The 18639-nt window shown below is 31.2% G+C and overlaps 1 protein-coding gene across 1 annotated transcript; it reads left to right on the top strand.

Annotated features, from left to right (window-relative positions):
- The first annotated feature begins 12463 nt into the window (after positions 1 to 12463).
- Positions 12464 to 16035, top strand: LOC133039222 (uncharacterized). Its single transcript, XM_061118063.1, has 4 exons — positions 12464 to 12559; positions 12761 to 12836; positions 13229 to 13498; positions 15851 to 16035. Exons 1-4 carry the CDS (start codon positions 12464 to 12466, stop codon positions 16033 to 16035), a joined length of 627 nt encoding a protein of 208 aa, XP_060974046.1.
- Positions 16036 to 18639: the final 2604 nt, after the last annotated feature.

Below are 18639 nucleotides of genomic sequence, written 5' to 3' on the forward strand. Positions count from 1 at the left end.
TTAGAAAAACAAACATGTTAGACCAACAATGAAGATTCGAAATTAAACTACAATTTAATAACAGAAAATAACATGGTTCAATATAAATTCATACACAATTCAGAAATTATAAACATATAGCAAGTAGGAATGACAAGTGAAAATACTAAAACATACAATCCTAAATAATTTCCAAGGTTTTTCAACAAACTGATACAGTGTCCCGTTTAGGCGAGAGTCAAAGCATCATCCATTGAATAGAGTTGTCAGCTCATCTAAAATGATAACCATTCTAGCAACCTTTTATTCGATCAAGATTGGAATTCAGCGTTGTCCCGTTTAGGCGAGAGTCAAGGCAATTCTATCTTATGAGCTTCCACCATTGTTTCATAATTTGCAAGTCAAGTATGGTCGCCACCATTAGGGTGATCTATACCATACAAAACACTTACAAACTACTTATCATTCGAGATTAAACGGTGCGAAATTGCTAATGAACGTTCCTCCATTAGGGAGGATTACTCACTAAAACAAACGCGGTGTAAAACCCACAATGGAGATCGAATATCTTAATAATAATCAAGCTCATTATTTAAAGTGAGTTGTATTTTCTTTGATTCTCTTTATTTATTCTATTTATTTTAAATATATATTTATTTAATTAAAATTTCCAATTTAGAATGAAAAATTCCAAATATAAATTTTAATTTAATATTTATAAATTTTACTTAGATGGATATGAAAATAACATGAATTATTTCCATCTTAGTAATAATTTCCAATAAATATTTAGAAAAATATTCAATTTAAGTTGTTACAAAATTAATATAAATTAATTTACAACTCAAATTTAACTTTCTATAAATATATATTGCATTTCGAAAAATTAAAGTATTTAAGAATACAATTTTCGAAAATGCATGTTAAAATAAAAAATTATTCTAATTTAATGTTGGCCCAAAATTAATTAATAAAATTAATTTACAACAAAAAATATAATTTTCCTATTTAATTAAATATATAAGAAAAATTTCAAATATTTAAGTATGATGATGAAAATCAACTTAAATATTAATTTTCTATTTAATTAAATACACTAGAAAAAATACTTCAAGCAAAAATATCACCTATCTAGATTTTCCTTTGACTAATTAATTTAATTTCTAATAATATACTTTAATTCAATTTATTTTAAATTAATCAATAAATGAAAAAATCATTGATTTAAGTTGATCCAAGAATTAATTAAATAAATAATTAATTTACAACTTAATCTATTTTTCAAGATAAAATTCGAAATTCTAGCATTTAAGAAATGCAATTTCGAAAATTGATTAATAAAATAAAAAAAATATATTTTGAAAATTATTTAAATTTAGTTGAAAAATTAAATTTCAACTAAAAATAATTTTCTATTTAATTAAATGTCATGAAAAAGAAATATTTAAGTATGATGATAAAAATCAACTTAGATATTTAATTTTCAAATTAATTAAATGTATTAAATTCAAGAAATAAATAATTAAGTGTAGAGAAGGCTTAATTATTAATTTCTAGTTTAATACTAGGAAAAATATACTTAAAATAAATTGTACCAAAATTAATTAAATAATTAATTTCACAAATAATATTTTCCTATTTAATATTAGAAATAATAAGTAGTCTAGAAATAACTATCTAGAAAATATCTTATTTAACTAAGTATCTTTTCCACAAAATTTGAAAAAATATCTAATTTAAGTTGTATTAGAAAAAATCTAGAACTTAAATATTTTCAAATTTAAATTTAATTAAATATCAAAAATTAAGTTGTAACCACTTAATTTGAAAATATTCCATTTTAAGTTAATATTCGAAAAGATATTAACTTAAAAAATATCTAAAGAATCTTAATAACCAATGCCTAAAATTCCTCAACTTAATTTTTGAAATTTTGAATTCAAAAGATATTCAGATTTAAGTTGGTTAGTTGAAGATAACTAAATATCAACTTAAATAGGAATATTTAATGAAAAATTTAAATTAAGTTCCAAAAAGAATCTAGATGGTTATAATTCTATATTTAATTAAATACAAGAAAATACATATAGTTTAGCTTAGAATAAAAAATTCTTTAAACTATAATTTTCTTAAATTAATTTCAAAATAAATGAAATTAATTATGTTGCTAATCAATTTTTATTAGGTTAAACTAGTGTAATTAACCTAGTACAGTTGTTCAAATCAGGCAAATGGGCCTTCACAATTGGGGTGGTTCATGTGAGGGGGTGCTGGGTTCAGTATGTCGTACCCACTTCTATGGCTCCCAACTCTCACACAAGGCCCAAAAGAGAGGAATTTAACCTTAATAAGAACAACTGTTATTAATTGAATAGGCCCAAAAACTAAATAGGCCTAAATAAATTCTATCAATAACTATGATAATTTATTTTAGCAACATTAACCTATATGCATCTATAATAAAATTAAACACATAGGCTCACACAGGCACACTTTGGATGAGTCCTATCATGTTGCTAGGTCATACACAGATGAAAGAAGATTGTAAATATACCTGTTACAAATTATTATCTTGACCAAGGGAGCCATCAGATCATTAGATCTGGCAAAAAGTAACCATGGCTATTTGCAATCAAGTAATAATAGGTTTTGAAAACTTACACATAAGCTAAAACACATACTCCTGCAACAAGGTTAGCTGGATAGTTGGATGTAGGATTTATTTAATTTTAAATTAAATATTTAATTTCGAAAATAATTAATTAAATAAAAAAAAATTCGAAAAATTTAAAAAAAAAATTTGAAAAAATTCGAAATTTTAAATAATAATTTAAAATTAAACCTATAATTTTTGAAAAATTAGGTTTCAACCAACCTAAATATCATTTCAAAAATTTGCTAACTACTTTTAAATTTTAAATGTTATTTTATAAATAAAAATTAAATAAAAAATTAGAAAAGATAAATAAATATCTTTTCAGATTTTAAATTTAATTTAAATAAATAAAATAACAAAATTTAAAAGTTAGCAAAATATCTTACATCTATTTAAAATTACATGATTATAAATATCTTATTTTAAATTTAAATAAGGTCAAAATATCTAAAAAGATTTAATTTAAAAAAAATCTTAAAAGATAAGATATCTTAAAAATATCTTAAAAAGATTTTATAAATATCTTATAAAATCTGACCTTAAATTTAAAAAAAAAATAAGATATAATCAAATTTAAAAATAAGATAGATTTTTAAGCAAGAAGATAGATACTAATTCTATTCAAATTCAAATTACACTAATATCTTGAATTAAATTTAAAAAATATTAAATTAATTCAAAATGATAATTAGAATTGAATTAGGAATAGTAATAGTATAAATACAAAACTATACAAAAAATTGGAAGTTAATTCCATGAAAAAGCATGAAAAATTGAAGAAAAACAAAAAAATTCGAAACCGTACGGACAGATTTGCGATCACAGGAAAATATCAGCACAGCCCCGATTTTTTCAAATCTTCAAAAAATCATAACTAATTCAAATAAAATCCAAATTAAGTTCTGTAAAAGGCTAACTTGCTTAATTTTTTTCCATACTATCCAATAAAAATAATTCCAGAGATAAAATAGCAATTATTTTTCACGAAAATTTCACAAACATCAATCAATCATCAAATAACACTCAATACAACATGATACCATCCAAAGAACATACAAACAATCGTTTTAAAGTCCAAATTTCTTGCAAGTAAATCAATTACCATGGCTCTGAGGCCAGTTGTTGGAATTTATTTTACCAGGATCTTAGATCTACTCACAAGTATGTTTATTAACATCCTAAATATGAACTTTCTAAAACGATAAAATAAACACATATAAAGTTTAAGAAACCTTACATTGGGTGCAGCGGAATAATATGACTCCTTCCGTTCAGATATCTAGCCCTTGATTCCTTTCTGTAGCAGAGCATTATCAATATCTGAACCTGGATCTCTTTCTCTGAATCTTTGATGCTGAGTCTCCTTTGCTGATGATCTTTCTTCACGATCTTCCTCACTATGATTGAGGTATTGCTTGATGTGTGTGGGCACTACTCTAATCACTAAGGATTTCGAAATTCTAAGGAAGAAGAGAGAGAGTGGTCAGCTAAAGATAGGGAGAGAGAAGGCTCAGTTTTTTCTGATTCAGAAAGTCTGAAGAAAAGTGTGTTTTTCCTGAAGCCTTCACTATCTATTTATATCATTCCACTAGGGTTAGATTTGAATTATATGGCATTAAAATAATGAAAAAATCAACTTAAAATATACATAAAGGTGGCCGGCCATACATAAGTGGATTGGGCCTTGGGCTTTGCAATTTTGCAATTTTAACACCTTTTGTATCTGATTTTCTCAAAAATGCCAATTTCCTAATTCAACCATTTAAATGCCAATTCTAACTATTTAATAACTATAAATAATTATTAAATAATATTGTCATTTATCATATTTATTAATTGAACCATACAAAGTATCATAATTAACAAATATGCCCCTATAAACTCTTTCTTTACAATTTCGCCCTTACTTAGTGAAAATTTCACAAATAGACATAGTCTAATTCGTGAATTATAATTGATTAATCAAAACCAATTACATGAGTCTTACAAGCAATATTATCTCAAATAGTGGGGGGACCATGGGTCTATATAACCGAGCTTCCAATAAGTAGATCAAGAATTTATCACTAAAATTCACTAACTTATTAATTCTTCGTTGAATCCACGCATAGAACTTAGAATTGCACTCTCAGTATATAGAATGCTCTATATGTTCCACCATATAGACACATCATTAGTTATCCATTGTTATAATCCTAATGTGATCAATGATCCTCTATATGAATGATCTACACTGTAAAGGGATTAGATCACCGTTACACCCTACAATGTATTTATTCCTTAAAACACTTGACCCCGTATAAATGATATTTCAGCTTATGTGAAATGAGTACTCCACCATTTATGTTCGTTTGGTCAAGCTCGAAGGAGATCATCCTTTGCTTACTATTCGCCAGATAGAAGCTATAGATTCCATGTTTATGATAGCGCTCCCACTCAATTGCACTACCGTGTTCCCAAAAAGTACGTATCACCCTGACCAAAAGGTAGGCTTAACTAACAATTCAAGGAACACGAATAGCCTTTCAAGATTGAGCCTAATCATAACAGGATTAAGATCATTTGATCTAGGATCAACTAGGCGATATTGACTTGAATAGATTTTACGGTAAGTTTAATTAAATCTAAGTCAAAGTTCAATATCGGTCCCTACCGATGCATACTCCATGCATCCAACCTGAGCTTTACTTTAACCAATGCTCTGGAAAGAACATAGCACTTCTCCAAATGCAAGTAAACTCTTGTTGTAGATTATCATATCAGTGAAACCCTGTGTCTGATAAATCTAGGAAACTTTATTCACATAGTCATGTTTACTTTCCAATGTGTTGACGGCACAATAAACAGGATCAAGTATGTGAAAAGGGTTTCAGATGAATTTATACATTATGTACATATAATCATGAAATAAATCATGTGAACCATGCAACATTAAATGTTATTTCTGATCTATATTAATAAGTAAATCTGATTATATTGAAATGAGTTTTATTTAGGGCATAAAACCCAACAGAAGGTCATTTGGGCGTCGGGCCACCAACTCCAGTTTCCCGAGTAACGCCCGTGCAAATTTGACAAAATTGAATCTACGTGAGTACTTTCCACAAGAAAGAAGATCAAGCATCAAAAAGATTAGTTCCAAGCATCTTCAATCTAGACCCATCACCCAGGTTGACATGCCTCGACTACCGGCACCTAGGTTGAAATATTGTTAGCCTGGGGGTGCTTCTGACGAGTTTTCCAAAGATGTTTGTTTTGAGCATTTTCTCCATTTTCATCAACAACATAGATACAAGTGCTTTCGAACAACAAACAAGACAATCTGGTAGCCAAAATCCCTAGCTAGCACCTAGGTTGACATGGGGACTAGCTTCAGCAGCTAGGTTGACATTCAAGCTAACGCGCGTGGTTTCGGTACTCAAATGCCAATTTCATTTCGGGAATTTCGTGCATTTTGACCCAAACAAGGGAGAAGCCCTCATGTTCAAACCAATTCATCATCAAAGTACCAAGAAGACTCTTAAAGAGTCCCAAAAGGAGCATCTAGCACCCAGGTATACATCCAACCCGACGCTAGTGGTTTCAATTATCGAAATTCAGTTATGCCAAGGAATCTATGCTATTTCTCCATCACAAACAAGGTGTAGCAATTGTGGATTTTCAAATTTATGTATTTGATATTTCACCTTATGCTAAGGTAGAATATCGCCAAGCTAGTCGCAAATTGACACTCAATTTGCAAATGAGCGAAATCTCCAAGAACTGGTGAAGGGCTGCACATGATATAATAATATCACATAAACTTTGCAAACTATGATTTCGACACAATTTTCCAAGTTACCAGCACCCAAGTTGACATCAAACAATATATCAATCACAAGAGTATCAACCTGGCCACAGGCTACCGAATTATCCATTAGTAAAACAGACTTATTTCACTCGTTACAACTCTGTTTGGCGTGATTCCAAGTGCTTTGGAAATCTCGCTTCAAGTTTTTTCTATGCATATATAATAGTAAGATCTCAAATATGAAGTTTTCAATTCGAAAATCACTCCAAATTGAAGTGTGATTTTCAACGAAATAAGCTAAAAACCAACAATCACCATTCGAATTCAAATATAAGCATCTCAACCATTGGATCAAAATTAATGGTCAAAATTACTCCAAATGAAATATTCCCAATTTCTTAATGTTTCATTATTATTTTATTGGACCTCCATTCCTATAAATAAGAGGCCTCTAGCTCATTTTTTAATCTTTGAAATCTCTCCATAAGGTCATAATTTCTCTCTCTAAAACTCACTTGTTTCTCTCTTTAGAACTTGTGAGTGAGAGCTCTCCTTAGCTAATTTTCTTATACGTAATTTAAGATATCGTGAATAATAAACGCTCAAAGTAGACGTAGCTCCATTACAATTGTGATAAGGGGAATGAGCTACTATAAATTGTGGTGTCTCTTTTACTTTCTTTTCTCTCTAATTATTTTTCCTATTGCTTATCAGAATATACAGAGTTGGCCATTTTTCAACGTCAATATTTTGATATTTTCATTGAGAGCTACCACTCGAGTCCTTTGGTTGCCTTAGAGTTTTTAGTATTTTGCTAGGTGCTATGTTTTGAAAGGAATTCATAAGCTCAAGAACTAAGAACTCTTATGAAGATGGTCACTACGAGATTTGCTAGTGTCGGTCGAGACTCTTTTGGCACCCACTTTGGTGGTGTGTCGAGAGCCCCTGCCTCAAGACTACCTCCTAGGCTGTCAACAAGCACCAGTATTGTTGCTGCAGAATGCATCCCACCACATGAGACGCATGTGGACCTAGGCGAGTAGTAGGCAGGCACAGGCCTAGGCAAGGAGGACAAGCTGAACCTTGAGATTGAGCATCTGAAGGAAAATGTTGCTAACTTGCAACATAATTTGCGAAAGTCATTGGAAAAGAAGCTGGAGGAGTTTCAAAGTTAGTTCCATGAACAATGGACCATTGTAGAAACTCAGCAAGCTGCTCGAGAGTAAAGGAGAGCTAGCCTTGCTCGTGTCATCATCTCTCTCTTCTTTTTTCTTCTCTGTAACACCTTAAAAGCTATAGTTAGAATTTACTTGGTTTAACACCAGTAATCTGTATAGTATTATCTCCACATAAATACAACTAAGATTGGAGTAGGCTATTACCATTATCAAAATGACCGAATCTTTATAAAATTATTGTGTTCTTAATTCTATTTCACTGTTCATAATTCACAGCCATTGATTAATTTGGCGTTTATTAGACTCCGAGTGAGTTGGCTATTTCACCAGTCAACCCTCTTTTTTTTTATTTTTCTTATTTTTTATTCTTTTTATATATATTTATTAATCAAAAAATATATTTACATACAAATAATGTTAAGTCTGTGTGCAATTTAATATTGTTTATTTATTTAATTTTGATGTTATTTTGTTTGTCAATAATGCTTCAAAGATTTATATATTAAGTATAGATTTAATAACATGGATATTTCTAAAAAATTAAAATTTTGATGCTTAATTTTTTAATAAAACAATTTAATAAACATGTTTTTTGAAAATATTTTTGCTATTCTAATCAAAAAACCAATTAATTTAATAATAATAATAATAATAATAATAATAATAATAATAATAATAATAATAAAAAGAAATGTTACAAAATGCACCCTATATGAATTAATGCATACATTTCTTTTTTTTTTTTTTTTAATAACAATGACAATATATTTTGTGTTAGTGTTTTATGTTTGAGCTTATAAAAAAAAAAAAAAAAGCTAAAAGTAAAAACTTAGTATAATAACTTCTTATATAAGGAAATTATATTAAGTGAGATAGCGCTCTAAAATTGCTCTAATTATTTTTTCTTCTCTTCTTAATTTTCTCACTTTTATAATTTTTTTTTCTCTTTTTTTTTAAGATAAATTTCTATTAATTGGTAAATCAGACAAACTTCATTACATGTAATAATGTTCATCGAGCATAATCACCAAAAATAGACAAACCAAGCAACTTACAATAAGAAGATAAACCCTAACAATATATTCAACTAAATTACCCATAATATATTCAAAGAGAAATTATATCTAAAAAATTAAGAATAAAATTTGATTATTGTTATGAAATATTATATATATAGATGTTCAATTCACCAATTTTTTTTATTATTGTCATTAATATTCCTCTCCTTAGTTTCTTAATCTATGACTCACATATTTATATAAATAGGAGATCACTCCATTAAAATAAAACACTTTCTCTTTGTCTTCTCTCGTCTCCTATTTCGTTATATATTATATTTTATTTTATAATATGTTATCAGCACGAGTCCTTGCCCACGGTAAATATTATTTTGTTAAAGTTCTTAAATTATTTCAAAATTATGATACACTAAATATATATTTATATATATATACACTCATCTAACTGAAATAATTTCAAGAACCCTTTTAGTTTTTTCTTCTTTGTTATTATATGTATGTTTACATTCTTATTCTTATATATTTAATAACAATGACAATATATTTTGTGTTATTGTTTTATGTTTGAGTTTATAAAAAAAAAGCTAAAAGTAAAAACTTAGTATAATAACTTCTTATATAAGGAAATTATATTAAGTGAGATAGCACTCTAAAATTGCTCTAATTATTTTTTCTTCTCTTCTTAATTCTCTCACTTTTATAATTTTTTTTTCTCTTTTTTTTAAGATAAATTTCTATTAATTGGTAAATCAAACAAACTTCATTATATGCAATAATTTTCATCGAGCATAATCACTAAAAATAGATAAACCAAGCAGCTTACAATAAGAAGATAAACCCTAACAATATATTCAACTAAATTACCCATAATATATTCAAAGAGAAATTATATCTAAAAAATTAAGAATAAAATTTGATTATTGTTATGAAATATTATATATATAGATGTTCAATTCACCCAATTTTTTTATTGTCATTAATTGTAATTAATATTCATCTCCTTAGTTTTTTAATCTATGACTCACATATTTATATAAATAGGAGATCACTCCATTAAAATAAAACACTTTCTCTTTGTCTTCTCTCTTCTCCTATTTCGTTATATATTATATTTTATTTTATAACATGTTATCAACACGAGTCCTTGCCCATGGTAAATATTATTTTGTTAAAGTTCTTGAATTATTTCAAAATTATGATACACTAAATATATATTTATATATATACACTCTTCTGACTGAAATAATTTCAAGAACCCTTTTAGTTTTTTCTTCTTTGTTATTCTATGTATGTTTATATTCTTATTCTTATATATTTATTCTCATATATATATATATATATATATATATACAGTAGAATCTCTATCTAAGAATACTCTATTTAAGAACAACCTTTAATTTATTATAAGAAAAATCAAGTTCCAATTTGGGCCAGTTATAAATAAGAATAACCTCTAAATTGTAATTAGTTATATATTTTTAAGTACCGTATTAACAAAGTATACCTCTATGGAGGCTGTCCCCCACACGCTGAGATCCCTCGCCCATGGAGGCTGCATGCAGCCTCCTGTCTCGGCCCAATCCCCTATTCCGCGCGCGCAGGGGTATGCAATGCATACCCCTGTGCACCAATTTTGTTTTTGTGATAACTTTTGATTCAAAAATCATTTTCATTGAAACAAAATTCAAATTTTGGTAGAATTTTGTGTAGAATCTAAATTTTCAAATAAAAATCTAATTATCAGAATAAAATTAATTTTTATTATTTTTTAATTAATTAAAATTAGTTTTAGATATTAGTAGCTTTTAAATTTGAAAATTTGATTTTTCCACAAACTAGCCTTATGGTTAATTTTGAAATTTTGATTATTTTTGTTTATTTTATTTATTTAAATTATATGATCAAATATTACTTATTTTATTATTAAAATTTGAAATGATCTTATTTTGATATTAAAATTTTAATAAAATTTAGAAATAATCTAGTTAAAGTTTCAAAATTTGCTAACCATATCAGATTTTTAAAAATTTGTTATTTTTAAAATATATATTTTATTAAATTAAATTATAAGATTAGAAAAATGTTATTTTTTAACATTTTATCTTATTAGATATTTATTTTAATTAAAATTTAAATTATTGGCAAAATAATATGAAATTTTAAAAAATTTGTTAATTTTGGTTTGAATATAAATATTAGGGTTTCTAACCATAAAATTTTCAAACTCAGGATATTTTGTTTTATTTAATTATTAAATACAATTGATAATATCCTAACCATAATTTTTTTTTTTTCAAATTGTTTATTTTTGTTATATTTAATTCATTAAATTATAAGATTAAGAATATAATATTAAAAATATCTAAATTTTAAATTAAGATATTATATTATCTTATTAGATATTTAATTAATTTAAATTATTTAAATAAACTGAAAATTTTAAAATTGGTTAGATATTTGAATTTCAGTTAGAATTTAGGATATTTATTAGAATTTTTATTTTTTTAAATATTCTCTAACAACTTAAATTTTAAATTCTAGTTAAGATATATTTTAAATATTTTAATTTTAAATATATTATTATTATTATTATTATTATTATTATTATTATTATTATTATTATTATTATTATTATTATTATTATTATCATTATCATATGCAGTAAAAATAAAAAACGGATAGAATTGATTTGTTATACTGCCCCTGACACTCCACGGCAAAATGGAGTTGCAGAGAGAAGAAATTGTACACTTTTAGAAATAGTTAGGTCTATGCTGAGCTATTCAACCCTGTCAACATCAATCTGGGGATATGCTATTCAGATGGCTAATGACATTTTAAATGTTGTTCCATAAAAAACAGTTAGAATTGATGTGTTATACTGCCCCTGGCTCTCCACAGCAAAATAGAGTTGCAGAGAGAAGAAATTGCACACTTTTAAAAATGGTTAGGTCTATGCTGAGCTATTCAACCCTGTAAACGTCCTTCTGGGGACATGCTATTCAGATGGCTAATGACATTTTAAATATTGTTCCATCTAAAGCAGTTCCTAAGATACATGTAGAACTATCGAATGGTCGCCTGCTCATGTCTTAAGAGAGAAAGAAGGCAAACTATAAGTGCGAAATGAAGTTTGCATGTTTGTCGAAAAGTCTAAGGAGACTAGGGGTGGACTATTTTATAGTCACAAGGATAATAAAGTGTTTATTTTTACAAATGCCACATTCCTTGAAGAAGACTATATTAAGAACTTCAAGCCGCAAAGTAAAGTAATGTTAGAGGAAATGCTTTCAGAAATAACTCCAACCAATCCTCTTCTACTCAAGCAGAGGATAATCCCACTCCCTTAGTTGAACCAATGCAAGTTGATACAATCGAGAAATATACCACTAATGTTCCTGTTCAGAAGGTCACGACTCCTCGTCGTAGTGGGAGGGTTTCCACAAAACTAGCTCGTTATGGCTTGGATGGTGGAATTAATATGGTTGTTGGTGACGATATTAATGACGATCCATTAACCTATAAACAAACTATGGCAAGTCCAGAACGGAAACAATGGTCAGCCGTCATTGATTCAAAAATGGATTCGATGAAAATTAAAAAAGTCTGGGAATATGTAGACGCACCTGATGATTATCATCCAATTAGATGTAAGTGGGTCTACAAGAAGAAAAGAGGTGCTAGTCGAGAAGTCGAAACTTTTAAAGCTAGACTTGTCACAAAGGGTTATACCCAAAGAGAAGGTGTGGACTATGAGGATACTTTTAGTCCGGTCGCCATGCTCAAATCCAACAGAATACTTCTCTCCATAGTTGCCGCTTTCAATTATGAAATTTGGCAAATGGATATCAAGGCAGCTTTCCTTAATGGGATTCTTGAAGAAACCATCTATATGGAGCAACTAGAAGGTTATAAGCTTCCAGGACAGGAAGAGAAAGTTTGCAAACTCAATATGTCTATTTATGAACTTAAGCAAGCTTCTTGCTCTTGGAACAAAATGTTTGATGAAATAATCAAAATCTACGGCTTTCACCAATACGATGATAAACCTTGTGTTTACCAACTCAAGGATAATCAAGTGGTAGTCTTCCTGGTCCTTTATGTTGATGACATTTTGATCATTGGTAATAATATCAAGAAAATGACTAGCATTAAGGAATTACTTGACACTCAATTTGAAATGAAAGATTTGGGTGAAGCTGCTTATGTTCTTTGTATTCAAATCATCAGAAATCAGAAGAGTAGATCCCTTGCTCTCTCTCAAACAACTTACATTGATAAGGTGCTAGAGAGATTCTCAATGACTAACACCAAAGGGGCAGTTTTGCCTTCTAGACCTGGTATCCATCTATCTAAGGAGCAGTGTCCCACTGATCCTCAAGAGATAGAGGACATGAGAAAGGTTCCTTATGCTTCAGCAGTTGTAAGTCTAATGTATGCAATGTTATGCACTAGACCAGACATTTCCTATGCAGTTGGAATGGTGAGCGGTATCAGACAAACCCAAAAGAGGAACATTGGACTGTAGTAAAGCACATTCTAAAATATTTGAAATATACAAGGCATTATGTGTTAGTCTACCAGGGTGGTGCTTTAAATTCCGTAGGCTATACCGACTTAGATTTCCAGGCTTGTCTTGATGACAGAAAGTCTACATCTGGAGTAGTATTTACTCTTGGGGGTGGAGCAGTTGTATGGAGAAGTGCTAAGAAAACCGCAAAATCAGACTCTACCATGGAGGTTGAATACATAGTTGCCGCTGAAGCTGCTAAGGAACTAGTCTGGCTAAGAAAGTTCTTCTCAGGACTTGGTGTTGTTCCTAGAATGGAAAAACCACTAGTTTTACTTTGGGACAACACTGGTGCTATAGCCAACAGTAAAGAGCCTCGAAGCCACAAGAGAAGTAAACACATAGAGAGGAAATACCACATCATCAGGAAATATGTGGCAAGAGGGGATGTACTAGGGGAGAAAGTGGATATTGAAGATAACTTAGCTGATCCATTCACAAAAATTTTGACTGTAACTACATTTGAAAAGCATAGACTGAATCTAGGATTAATTGAAATGTACTGATTATTTTATGTTAGTGCAAGTGGGAGTTTGTTGGGCTTTGTGCCCAAAATAAAACTCTATTTTAATGTAATCTTTTATATTTAATTATCAGTAAAGAAACAGATTTATTTTCATTACTCATTTAATGTGTTATTTGGTTCATATGATCATTTATTTATTTGATTTATAAATTCATCCAAATCTTTATCACATTGATATTCTTGTTTATTGTGTTGTCAACACCGTGGAAAGTAATCAAGATTGTGTGATTAAATGTATTCCTATGATTTATCAGTACACAGGGTTTAACTGATAGGATAATCTACAATGTAGTTTACTTGCACCTTGGATAAGTGCTATGTCCTTTCCAAAGCATTGGTTAAAAGTAAGATTGGGTTGGATGTATGGAGTACGCATCGGAAGGACCGATGTTGAACTTGTATAAGATATAATAAACTTACCGTAATATCTATTCAATTCAATATCACCTAGTTGATCTTAGATTAAATGATCTCAATCCTGAGATGGTTAGGTTCTAGTTCAGTTGTATTATTTGTGTTCTTCAATCTGTTCGTTAAAGTTGACCAATGGATCTTCTTGTGACATATAGTTTAAGGACATGGTAGTTCAATTGAGTGGAGCGCTACTCATAGATACGAAATCTATAGCTTCTATCTAGACATAGAATTGAAACGATAATTTTCTTCGAGCATGGCTTAATAGAGATAAATGGTTGAGTACTCATTTCAGTGATTATATTAGTTCACTAAAATATCATTTATAGGTAGCTAATTGTTTTAAGAATAAAATATATTAAAGAGTGTAACGGTAAATTTGTCCCTACTCAATGTAGATCATCTATAGAGGATCATTGATTGTTAGGATTATAACAAATGGATAATTCATAGCGTATCTATATCGTGGAACATATAGATCACTCTATATAATTGATAGTGCAATTCCAAATCTATAGTGGTGCAAGGACGCATTAATAAGTTAGGAAATTTACTTGGTAAATTATAGATCTACTTATTGGAAGCTCGGTTATATAGGCTCATGGTCTCCATACTAGTTGAGACAATATTGCTTGTAAGACTCAGTTGATTGATTTTAATTAATCAATTATAATTTTAAATTAGACTATGTCTTATTTATGAATTTTCACTAAGTTATGGCTTGATTGTGAAGAAAAAGGATTTTAGGATTTATTTGTTAATTAAGAGACTTTTGTGGAGTCTAATTAATAATTAATATAAATGACAATTTTATTTGATAATTAATTATAATTATCAAATAAATAGTTTTGGCATTTATAGAATTGAAATTGAAAAATATGGTACTTGTGAAATAATAGATAAATGGTTGAAAAATGGCAAAAATATAATTATAGAGGCCCACTATCATGGCCGGCCACTATAGTCTTATTTTAGCTATCATTTTATCATTTTTGATTCCATATAATTCAATTCTAACCCTAAGTGAATTAGTACAAAAAGAAAAGAATAGTCTCATAATCCAACTAATGACTCTAGACCTAGTTTACATCTTGTCAGACAACTAGAGAGTTTTGAGACTTCTTCTTCTTCTTCTTTCCTTCTTCTACATTTCGAATCCTAGAGTGTTCTTCACATAAAATTTTGAGCCTTAGTGATTGAGTGCATGCGCACCCATAGCAAGTTAGTCCTCAATCATAGTGTGTAAGACTGTGAAGAATCCAAACAACTGAAGGAGAATCGGACTTAGATCTTGATAATACTCTGCGACAGAAAGGAACAAGGGTTAGAGATCTAAGTGGGAGGAGTTATTATATTCAGCTACAATCAATGTAAGGTTACTCAAACTTTATATGTGTTTAAGTTTCATTATTTTAGAAATTCATATTTAGGATATTAATAAACATACATGTTAGTAAATCTAGATCCTGGTAAAGTATATTCCAACAAGTAGATCCCCTAGTTCCGATCCATCTGCTCCAGTAGTCGTTGTAGTTGAATGCTGGTGTGTTGTTTGGTTCGGTGGCATTCCTGTGACCGCTGGACGTTGGCCTAAGTTTGTCATAAGAGTGGAATCAATGGATTCTAGAACACGAAACCTTGACTGAGATTCCGTCGTACTATGTTGAACGGACTCCAGTATCTCCACCTTTGATTTCAGAAGAGCATTCTCTTCCCAGAATCATTTATTCTCTTCTTGTACCATTTTGAGGCTTTCAGTTATTTCCCTCATTTGAGACATAAGAGTAGGTATCTGGACTTGAACGTCGATCTCTCATTCTTCCAAATTTGCCATGGTATTCGATATGTGTCCCTTGCTCCCGATTCAGTTTTCCAGGGCCCCACAGTGGGCGCCAAATTGTAGAGGGTAAAATCTTCAATGATCGAAATGGAAGGATCGCAAGCATTGACAACCTGTAGAACAAAGGAAAAAGGACCGTTGAGACCTTGGGACACTGGGATGGTGCCAGCAGAAGGGACTCTGATGATCAAGTCAATAAATAATTCAAATAAAGAATAGCCGAATGTAAATCAAAAAGATAGAAAATAAATATTTCCACAGTAGATTAATGGAAAAGGGCTGGTAATAATAATAGTAATGTATTGCGTGAATGCTTGAGTAAGTGTTCAGTGAGTGAAGATGAGATGATCCTTCAGGACTCTTGGGTTCTCCTTTTATAGAGCCTTTGATGGTTAAATTCATCAGTTTTGAAGAACGAACATGGGAAGTGGTCTTTTCCTTTTGCGGGAGGAAGGATCGATTCTTATGGATTAGTTATAAACTCGTTCATATCCTTTGTATTTGATTGCTCTTGTAGCTACTAAGCTCGTTTGGGCCTTGTTTTTTAACCAAAGCCCAATGTATTTTGGATGAGTGGGTTATATTTACGGACTTGGTTTTGAAGGATTGTAATTGTTGGAATTATTTTACCAGGATCTTAGATTTACTAACAAGTATGTTGTTTAACATCCTAAATATGAACTTCTAAAACGATATGAAATAAACACATATAAAGTTTAGGAAACCTTACATTGGGTGCAGCAGAATAATATGTCTCCTTCCACTCAGATCTCTAACCCTTGTATCCTTTCTGTCGCAGAGTATCACCAAGATCTGAGTCTGAATGTCCTTCTCTTCAATTTGGATTCTTCACAATCTTCCAGACTATGATTAAGATACCACTTGATGTGCGTGGGCACTACTCTATCCCTCAAGGTTTTTGAAAATTAGAAGAAGAAGAGAGAGAGGGGGGGGGGGGGGTCGGCTATAGAAGGATAGTGAGAGGCTCAATTTTTCTGATTTTCAATCTCTTGAATCCCCTGTTAAGTGTGAGCCATCACTATCTATTTATAGGTAACAACTAGGTTTAGGTTAGTAATTATTTGGTGTTATAGTGAGATTTCTCTCACCTAGAAACTCGAGACCAGACCCCTCTTTGAAGGACATGTGTATCCAGACTTCCAGTGAAGGCTGAAATGTCCAGGAGAGGCTTCTCGAAGTTTAGACCTCGCCCAGGATAAAACCAGCGAGGTATCGCGGATGCGACTTAATTCATACCGCATAACCGTAATCCTCATCATACAGGGTAGACCCAACTCGCATATGTCAGAACATGTGCGACTGCCTCCCTCTATACCTCCGCGGCAAGTATAGAGGCCAATGCCCTATGATGCAATTTTGGTCCCAATGACCCAATAGCCCTAACGGACCAATGTAAGTTCGCATGTCCAGATGTTACCAACTTCAGCATGCGACGTCTGTAACGAGCGATCATCTAAGGACGCAGACGTTCCAAACGTACGTGCGACCCTACGAACTCAACAGACGGAACACGAACGGTCAACTCGCAGATGCGAAGGACGCATACGTTGATGAGTTCAGTAACTGTCATATACTTATTAATGTTAACGTTGTCTGAGTTTAATCATGACAATTTAATGTGTAAATAATGGATTAACAATAAATGTGATCCTCATGTAACCGATTGGGCACCTGCTTTGTATATAAAGGGGTGATCCACCGTGAAAATGCAGCTACGAATCCCTTGCTACAGTGGACTAAGCAGAACAAAATCTGACTGAACCACTATATTTCATTGTCTTCTGTATTTTTTCCAGCTTTATTGTCTGTTATCGCATTCCTATTTGAGTACTCGCCGTTTTAGGTTGAATACTCGCATTTATCATCTCTCAAACAATTCTATCTTTTACCAGCTAAATTACACTTCTTGGTGTTGTGAAATTCTAGTAACAACATTTGGCGCCGTCTGTGGGAAAACTCTGATTGTAAGAGTTTATTTACCTCAAAGAACATCACTCAACATGGCTGGAAATCACGCTAACAGAGCTAACAATGAATCCATCAACATTGGAACGATGAACGTACCATTGCCTGGAACCGGAGTGCCACCTGTAGACGTCATCAATGGCGGGGTAGGGAGGAGCAACATCAGACCACTCAACCTGTTTCCAGAAACAACTGGTCCTCAAGCTGGAGGCACATCCACACCGCCGCAACCATGCACTTTCCCCCGTCACCCCACGGCCGTGTCCGAAGGAATGGTCCACTCACGACCGATCAATACGCCGCAATCCAGATCGACCGCGAGCACTACAAGCCGAGGTAGACGGAAGAGTCGCGCTCGACACCCTCCTCGGGTCCCTGCCGTTTCATAATGAAAACCCTCAGGTAACAGTTTCTCGACGTCAAACTAACCGTGTACGCAGGGAGCGAAGAACTGATCCTGAAATCTTGGATTTGAATCACCCGACGTCGAGAGACCAATATGCAAGGTTGCCTAACCAGAGCACGCGAACCGACGAGGATCCCGAGCGCCGCAACCCTCGCAGTCGTCATCTTCGAGATAACGACGCAGAATCAGCCTCTTCATCCTCGCATAACCGCACTCCAAGCAGATATACGAGGTCTGGCTCTGTGCAAACACAAGCAGGAGGACGCTACCGTGTA

The sequence above is a fragment of the Cannabis sativa genome, chromosome 6 (assembly GCF_029168945.1).
Source record: "Cannabis sativa cultivar Pink pepper isolate KNU-18-1 chromosome 6, ASM2916894v1, whole genome shotgun sequence".
In the NCBI taxonomy this organism is placed as follows: domain Eukaryota; kingdom Viridiplantae; phylum Streptophyta; class Magnoliopsida; order Rosales; family Cannabaceae; genus Cannabis; species Cannabis sativa.